This window comes from Gopherus flavomarginatus, chromosome 1, assembly GCF_025201925.1.
Source record: "Gopherus flavomarginatus isolate rGopFla2 chromosome 1, rGopFla2.mat.asm, whole genome shotgun sequence".
NCBI lineage: Eukaryota > Metazoa > Chordata > Testudines > Testudinidae > Gopherus > Gopherus flavomarginatus.
The window spans coordinates 115,402,296-115,411,065 of record NC_066617.1 but is presented as its reverse complement, the minus strand read 5'-3'; the positions used below and the strand labels follow the sequence as shown (position 1 = coordinate 115,411,065).

The 8,770-nt window shown below is 44.5% G+C and overlaps 1 protein-coding gene across 1 annotated transcript; it reads left to right on the top strand.

The window, feature by feature from the left end:
* The first annotated feature begins 224 nt into the window (after positions 1-224).
* LOC127031755 (protein mono-ADP-ribosyltransferase TIPARP-like) lies at positions 225-6,481 on the top strand. Its single transcript, XM_050918801.1, has 5 exons — positions 225-624; positions 3,831-4,002; positions 4,266-4,453; positions 4,539-4,811; positions 5,837-6,481. The coding sequence occupies exons 1-5, from the start codon at positions 281-283 to the stop codon at positions 6,273-6,275; spliced, it is 1,416 nt and encodes a 471-aa protein (XP_050774758.1). The 5' UTR covers positions 225-280; the 3' UTR covers positions 6,276-6,481.
* Positions 6,482-8,770: the final 2,289 nt, after the last annotated feature.

The window sequence follows — 8,770 nt, the reverse complement described above, 5'->3', positions numbered from 1 at the left end:
GAATCCCAGAAGAGGAAGGATTCTAATTTGTGTGCTTTGAGAGGTGAAGCTGAGGGGAATAGTGTCCTGATGGTGGTGGTGCGTGTGTGATGCCCAGGAGAAGAGGCACCTGCCATTGGGAGATAATACATGTAGGGCAGGAGCCAGGCCTCCGGGTCTTCTATCCAAAGTCAATCTGCATCTTGTTTCTAAATTGCACTCCCTCCTTTTCTTCCAGGAATCATGTTCCTTCAAAAGACCAAGGTCTGCTTCGTCTCTGGTCTCAATATCAGCTTCTGAAATGTCACATCCCCACAGCCCATCCCCTGTGCCCATAAAGCGCAGGTGCAGCTCAAAAGTAGCTGGTTCATGTAACCAAGGAGAGTTTCCAAAGCGGCCAGCGAGTGAGACGGAAATCCAATTCCACACTCATCAGAGAGAGGGAATCCAGATCTGTGACCACTTTCTTTTGGGGAATTGCCCTCATGGGTCTATCTGTGAGCTCCACCACACTCGCTATCCCTACCACTGGCAAATAAAGTGGAAGGATAGCCAGGTCTGGCAGAGTGTGAATGACTCGGCTCAGCGACATCTGGAGAAGCTATACAGTGACATTGGGAGAGTGCATGTTAAACTGATTGACAAGTAAGTTGATGAGAAACTCCAGTCCTAATCTGGCTGTGGAAACACTGACTCCATAGGGAGAGCACCATTACTTCATTCTGGCTTTCCTATGGGATACTGCAGCTGTGTACCAGGACTGATACAAACCAGTCCAGTGATTGCTTTTACAAGTGTTTGTGATTTAAATGTTTAATACTATTTAAACAATGAAGATCTGCATAGGTGCACATGCACCGACAACAAATAGAATACCCAGTCAAATATGGTTGCTGGTCAGAGCTCTGGCAGCATATATGTTGTGCACAGATGTAGCCTGGCAGAAGCTCTGCAGTGGCTCCTCATGTTACTTCCTGTGAGGACCAGTGTCCATCACTCTGGATCATCCATTATTATCCTTTAAAAAGAAACTGAGCTCCATTTCTGGTCTTTATTTTCTGCCACCATAGTAGACAACCTGCTGTCTCTGACTACCAGAGTAGATTGCTGGACTGCTTCAGTTATGCCTCCAAGCAACCTGATCCTCTCTGAAGTCAGATTGGTAAAACCATTGTCAGGGAAAACAGGGACTAGCAGCTGTGATGCTGCACTTTCCCAACGGAAGGTAGTGTAAGAATGTAGGGATTTACATTTGAAAATAATTAGCACTCATTTCCTCTCTGAGCTTCACAATTCCCTCTTCCTGCTTCTTCTAGCGGGGAGCACTAGAGGGAATACACTGGTGGTGGCAGAATAGGAAGCTCACAGCTCCTCCCGTGCTGGTATTTTCCCATCAGGAATCACTAAGAACTACATTTTTCCTTCAAGTATTCCCAATACAACCCAATCTTGGGCTGAGCCTGCATCCCTCTAGAAAATTTTGACAGGTTAGAGTTGTGAGGACTTTGCACCAAGCCATAGAATGCTCTATGTGAGGTTATACAAGGAGATGTGCTACCTTTTCCCCTCCCAAACTCCCACTTCAGTGACTTCCAGTTGCCAAAAGAAGCAGAGCTGAACGTTTCTGGGCCTTCCCCTTGAGAGTCCACTCACCATTTTTAATTTGCCCCCGGTAGGAACAGTTGTGCATACATTTTAGATATTATGTAGATAGATAATTGTAGTCCTACTGGGGCAAATTTATATCCTCCGGAGAGCTTGATTCTTGGAAACATGTAGCCCTTATAGATGGTAGTCCACAAAAAATAGACTCCTATTAAAGAATGCCAATTTTCTAGTTTGAAATTCCCAATTTCCGACCCTCATACCCAATGCCTAAGATGACTGTGTGACAGAAATGCACCAGACTGATGCTCCATCTGCTTGAACTTTAGCGTCCAGTCTATCCCCTATGACTGTTAGACCCAAGGGTGCTCACCACTAAGACAGCCACAAAGGATTTGGAAACAGTTTTAGACAGGGATGGTGTCCCTAGCCTCTGTTTGCCAGAAGCTGGGAAAGAGCGACACTTGATGATTACCTATTCTATTCATTCCCTCTGGTGTACTGGCTGCTGTCGGAAAACAGGATACTGGGCTAGATGGACCTTTGGTCTGACCCAGTATGGCTGTTCTTATGTACAATGTGACAGCACAAGGCCAATGGACTCCCACAGAGGAGGAGAGCATCAGTTTGCTAAAATTTTGAGCTGGTAGGCTGACTCTTCTGGTGGTCCAGCTATAGATCAGTGGAGATTATTTTCCAATGCAATTCAACAATACTACAACTGCAGCGGTCTGACCACTCAGGAAGGAGCCAGGTGTTAGAAGCTCTACTCAGAGGCAATAGAGATTTTATCCCATGCGAGCGTCCCATATAAAAAGCACTCTTTCAAAAAGCAGATTCTCTCTTGAGAACCCTGCTCAGCCAACATGGAATGGTTGCTGAACCAGGATTCAACATCTCACCCAACCTGAAGTGGATCAGTTTGCCTGCAAGAGGAATGCAAAGACTTGCCTCTACTTCACAAGGGAAGCAGATACCCAGTTCCTGGGAAAAGATGGCCTTGCTCAGAAATATCCAAACCATGTATTCTATGCCTTCCCTCCACTATCATAGGGAAAGGAGTGCAGAAGATCATGGTGGGGGAAGGGGGCCCTGGCTTCTCTCCCCTGCTGGGCACTAGGCGGGCCCCACACCTGCCGGGAACAGAGAACACCGTGCCCGCAGCCTGAGTTCTCTGTCCTCATCAGGCATGGGGCCATGGCTTCTCTCAACTGCTAGGCACTAGGTGGGTGCACATAAATGCCCTGGTGGGCGCCATGGTGCCCACGGGCACTGCGTTGGGGACCACTGTACTAGAGTAACAGAAGACATAGTTTTTGGCCTCCTGATGTGAATATGTCTGAGTGTAGCCTGTACAAAAAGTTACAATTCAATCATAAAATTAAATGATCCCGGTATTCTAAAAGTTGGATTATTTATCAGTTGTTGAGTGTTTCCCTACAGCGTAGGTAGTACTCTTTCAGTAAGCAGAAATAAAGGGGAGCTGTGGCCAGGAGTAGAGTCCTTCCTGCAACAGACCTGAGTTCTTAGAGGCTGAAGATTCCATTAATGATGGAATAGGAAAGAAGTTCCTTCCAGAAAAGAAAGGCTCGAGTTAGAAAGTTTCCTCATCATAAATCCCTAGATTATCTGTGGTTTATGGTGACAGAGTTAGGGAACAAGATATCTCCAAATGTTTGAAGTAGACTAAAGCTACTATCAAAACATGTCATGGATTTGCAGGTATCCCAGTGCCTGAAGGTGCCAGAGTGCATTCCATTAGGTTCACAGAAGCTTCTAGGTTATGCCTTCAGAAAGTTCCATAGTGGAAAGCTGTAGACCTGCTACTTGGAGCTCAGCCTAGCCCTGGGCTCCAGTTCAGGAGAGTAGTTTTGCAATTATTAATTAGAATAATCTCATCCCTACCTCCTTGGACTAAATGCTTGTGACTGTCCCAACTGTGTGGCTTTGTCCTGACAATATCTGGAAAAATAACAGCTACTCACCTGTAACTGGAATACAAATTCACACCACCCACCCTTCATCCTCAATTCTTCAGAGCCTGAGAGGGTGGAAGGAACTGAGAATAGGGAAAGGGGAGGAGGGGAGATACAATTTTGTTCATGGTGGAGGCCTCAATAGTCAGGATATCTTAGAGGCTTCCAGGCTCGATGTAAGCGGCACAAAAGCATCCCAAAAATGGGGATCTGTACTGAATCTGCTCTCAGAACTCCAGTTACAGATGAGTAATTTTTCTTCTTTCCTAGGAAGGCATTGTCTGGGAAAGTCAACTTGAATACATTGAAAATAGGTCACCATGGGCCTTTCAGTAATATACGGCGGCTGTCCAACACCAGTCATCCTGAGCAGAACTCCTACTTCCCCACTGAGTGGACAGTATACTGGGAGGATGGCAGCATCTGGAAGAAATACGAGGGGGTAAAAACAGTAGGACTCAGATCACCCTTTTTGGGGGGAGGGCTGTCTCTTCAGGGTATAAATCCATTTTGAGGATCTGTCTGTGTATGGTGGTAAAGGCCAGGACTGAATGAACATGGATTTGGAATCCCTTTTAGTGCCAGGAGATTGGTTGCTCCAGCACGAGGGTGAGCTCTAATCATGAGGAGCAACATGTGTGGTGGAAGTGACTAGCCTTCTTCCAGCTACTGTAACTGCAGCTCCCTCTTTCTCTCCCCTCTCAGCCCCTCTCGCATGATTTCCTTGCTGCCTTTGAAGACTGCACACAAGAGCATGTCTTTCAGCTGCGAGGTCACCTCTACACCATGGACTTCAAGCAGAGTCTAATATACAACCATAATACAGGAAACAGCCACACTATCCAGCTCCGGCCCACTTATCGCTCACTCCTCCAGATGTTGCCACAGCTGTGGTAAGAAACACGACAGGTGATACCATCACTAATGGCATCTAAGTGGAGCTAGGATGAATTAAATTGTGTCTTATTCTCACTTTAGGACAATTCCAAGCAGCCCCTCAGAAATGCATTATCCTCCCACTTCTAACATCCTTGGAGAAGATCCTACAGATGGTTACAATGGCCCATATCCTGCCTACTGGATCAAGCGTCCAGAAGGCAGTGTCCCATTTGTGCAGGAGGAGGTGTTGCCATCAGAAGCAGCATACCAAACCATTTACACCCTCTTCCACAAGTCTCTCTCAGAGGACAAAGTTCTTCTGCTCTCAGTTCACAGGATCCGGAATGACTTTCTCTGGCAAAAATACTGCAGGTAAAATTGATGCTGTTCCAGAGGGGTTCGGAGAGAAAGAGGGTTATACCAGAGTGGAAGTATTGATTGTGTTGCTCATTGCCTGGGATGCAAAAACATGAGCTCTTTGAGGACTGGAAATCTGTCTCTCATTGCTAATGTGCTAGTGTGTGGATCCTGCAGTAGGTAGGTGGATGAGTGAATCCAGGTGCTAATGCCCCACTGTGCAGATCCTGCGATATTCAGAGATGGGAAGAAAGACCTGTTTGAGCACTGTGGGATCTTGCTGCATATATAAACAAGAACTGTGAATCTCAGGGCTTAAGTCCTAGGGTGCGGATCAGCAGCACATGGTACTAATGCCAGGATTTACATTTCCAACATCTGAACCATGCACCAGCACAATGTCAGTATCTACATTCCAGTGTGGGATTTAAATGACCAGCCTCCACGTGGTGTGATTATTCTTTAAAAAGAGGGCTAGAGTGCAGAAATACATGGTTAAGGTTACCTAAACAACCTTAACTCTACCTCTCTGTCACCACCTCCATGGTAGCCAGAAAGACACAGTGAGTCACAAATGATATTTAGGTTTGGGATGAAGCTGAAGCTTCACTGTGTGAAGGCAGGAATAAGTGAGCTGGTCAAATTTAATTTCTTAAATGAAGGGTGATTTATTGATGCAGACAGAAGTACAGGAATTACAACTGTAGATGCATGAGCTACACTCCTACTCTTAGACATGCTCTATACAACTGTGCTTATTACCCAGGTTTAGAGGGCTAGAGCATCTAGAAGTTTGGTGAGCTTCTGTAGCCCCATTTCCATTTTTCAGAATGAGTGATTAGATTATTTGAACTTGAACTCCAGGTTAATGGAGAGAAACATTTAGCCCACAATTTGTTTTCTTCATGTTGAGGAAGCAAAAAGATGGACGCACAGGGTGGAGATGGGATTAGGTTCCTGGTTGAGGTGCTGGGGAAGTAACAAGTTTCCCCATAGGTCAGTAACTAACCACACTTGTTTCTCCTTTGCTCCCTCCTCAGCCAGAAGGATTTAATGTCACAGAGCCTCTCAGCAGAGGAGAAACTGAGGCTAGAGAAGCACCTCTTCCACAGCACCTCAGCCAAACGCCTGGGGTTCACCTGCCAGATAAAGTTTGACACTCACCTCTCAGGATCACATATGTATGGCAGAGGTTGCTATTTCAGTGTGAACGCAGACCAGGCTGACCGCTATTCCCAGGCAGGGAAGGGTGGGCTGCGCCACATGTTCTTGGCCAAAGTATTGGTTGGCAAATGTACACGCGGGAAAAAGCATTATTGGCAGCCTCCACAAATACAGTCTGGTAGGGAATGCTTTGACTCATGTGTGGATAATTTGACCAGTCCAAATATTTATGTGATCTTCAATAGCTACCAGTGCTATCCATACTTCCTGATCAGCTACAAACTCTTATCTGACCCTGTGGTGCTAGATGATTGATGGACAGCTCTAGGAAGAGGGGCAGTTAATGTTCACTATGAATATGAAGCTTCACTGATGAGGACACCCAACACTTCCCAGGAGCAGCACACCATCCTTTCCATCCCCCACACCCCATCTCCTTCCTGCCATGATCCCTACAGAATGTTCTACAACCTGTCTCATGGGGATGCACAGAGAGTGCTAGGTAAGAACATGTCTAAAAGCTTTCCAGCATACCTGAAAAAGGAGTCCATTTGGTTTCCAGAGGTCTCCTCTCACCAGATGGGCAGTTTGCTAATAGTTGTTCAACATAGTACATTAGTACAAATGTTATCGATGGTTATATTTTCACTAAGTTTGAAAAAAAAAAAACCTGGGCCAAGATTTTGAAAGTTGGACAGATGCCTAAATGGAGATTTAGGGAGTTAATGCCGGGCTTCTATTTTAGACCATCGTGGCCATTTTCTCCCCAAGATTTAAAATTGTTAAAGTTTTGTAGCATTAAAACTTATCTTATTACTAATTTTGAGCACCCATGGAGTGTAGGACACAAAGTCAGTGAGACGTTGCAGCAGCAGTGGAAATGCGGGACAGAACTTCTTACATCCTCCTTTCCTTCCTGAAAGTCTCAGATCTTCTTGCATTAACACTCTTAATTGAGCCAAAAAATTATTACAGTGACTTCCTGGGTGTTTGGGATTAGTCAGTTTCCTCTGAGCCAAGTTACCCAACTCACTTTGTTATACTGTATTACCATTCAGGGGGCTCGATTTTCCCTTTTTGTTCAGTGTATTTTATGATACATTTTAATAAGTGTTACATTTCCTTGTTTGTTTGAAAAATGAGTGATAATTAAACCTTTCATGCATTCTCTGCTGTTCTAAAAGATTATTAAAATGAATTAAAATCTTGTGCCAGTTGGAAGACTCAGTGTACAGTACCTCTTCCTTCATTCAAACACCGGGTAGTTTGTTCTTCCATTTAATTTGACTGAGACTTCAGGAACTAATTAAATTCCCTGTTTTATGGGCAATAAGGCATGCTCTGGTCTGCCCATAAAATGCAGAGACTGAAGCATAATGGTAGGCCCTGATGCAGTGAATGCCCCTGGAAGTTATCATTCTGATATTATATTGTAATGTTAACAAAACACAAAAGTTAATATGAAACATCCAGCTTAGAAACTACATGTTGATCTGACCAGTATTCTCCTGCTTGGCTCCTTTTATGTCAGTTACTTCCAAGCCAATGCTTCTGCAAGAAAGCCATCATCATCTGGGAGCTTAACCCTTGTAATGGCTTTCTAGTCCACCCAATTACAAAGCTTTCTTCCTAAAAACTATAACAGTTTACAAAGCTGAGCGTCCACCCCAGAATACTGGCAGATGCACAAAACCCACAATTTTCTTCCAGTCCCCCTCCCACCCAAATGCAGTCACAGAGCCAACACTACTGCTGCCCCTCTCTCAAGCTGACCTGCTCTTGGCCACAACCCTAGCCCTCTCTCACTGCTTCTTTCCAGACTCTTATCTCTGGTGCAGGAGTCATGTACGTACAATGGGTTTCCTTCCGTACAAATGCTAAGCGATTACCATGGTTGCATGTGTCCTGTTTCCAGGACAAACATATAACCATACACTGGAGCCCTGATGGAGGTTTCCCCTCAATTTCTCCATATATATGCTCACCATACATCAGCAAGCTGGGAGCGAGTATTGTGCCTACTAAAGATGTGCAGTTCTGTACAATCCCCAGTTCAGACCAGTCACTAAATGCCACAGTCAGGACCTAGGTTTGCTTCCTTAAAGAGAAAGGAATTAGCATATTCAGAAGGAAATTCAGGTGCATGACAGATATTTGTCTCACATGACCAAGAAAGCAGATCCAGGAAATAACTCTCTCTCTAGGTCCTTATAAACCATACCCATCAACATAGTATAATCTGAAACGGATAGTACATTTACATCCTGGAGAGTCTAATACAGTTTTATTATATTTATAATATTCCTATATTATAGCAAACATAAAACTCTCAAAGATCTTTACAACATTACAGCTAATATTCCTTAGGACTAAGTCAATCTTTTTCACTGGGTTCTTATCCCATTTGGGCAGAGATTCCAGTTTCTTGGAGACTTCCACCTTAATAGACCACCCCCATGTCCTAAAGAAAGGGGCCAAATTCTTCTTCACTTGCTGAGAGAAATTCTCTGCCCACAGGTTAATCTTGGAAGGGCTGTCTGTTGAGATGTTAGACATTTTCTGATCATCTGAGAAGAGCTGAATGAAGGGTTCCCAGCCAAAGTCTTTCTGCAGCTAGGAGGCAAAAGGAGCTGCATTAAAGCTGTAGCCTATGCCCCTAAATTAAGGTTAACTAAAGACATTGCACTTCATCCCACCTCCTGAACATTCATGATTAAGCTTCCAATTACACCTCATGAACACCAATAGTTACTACATCTCTGAGTATCTAGTTCTTTGGTCACTGTCATCTTGGGGGTAAAGCTATTGAA

Excerpts from the sequence above, each read along its gene's own strand:
- LOC127031755 (XM_050918801.1), top strand. The coding sequence starts at position 281 with ATGTCACATCCCCACAGCCCATCCCCTGTGCCCATAAAGCGCAGGTGC. Across the intron at positions 4,003-4,265 it reads TCTGGAAGAAATACGAGGGG|CCCCTCTCGCATGATTTCCT; the intron begins GTAAAAACAGTA and ends CTCCCCTCTCAG. Across the intron at positions 4,812-5,836 it reads CTCTGGCAAAAATACTGCAG|CCAGAAGGATTTAATGTCAC; the intron begins GTAAAATTGATG and ends CTCCCTCCTCAG.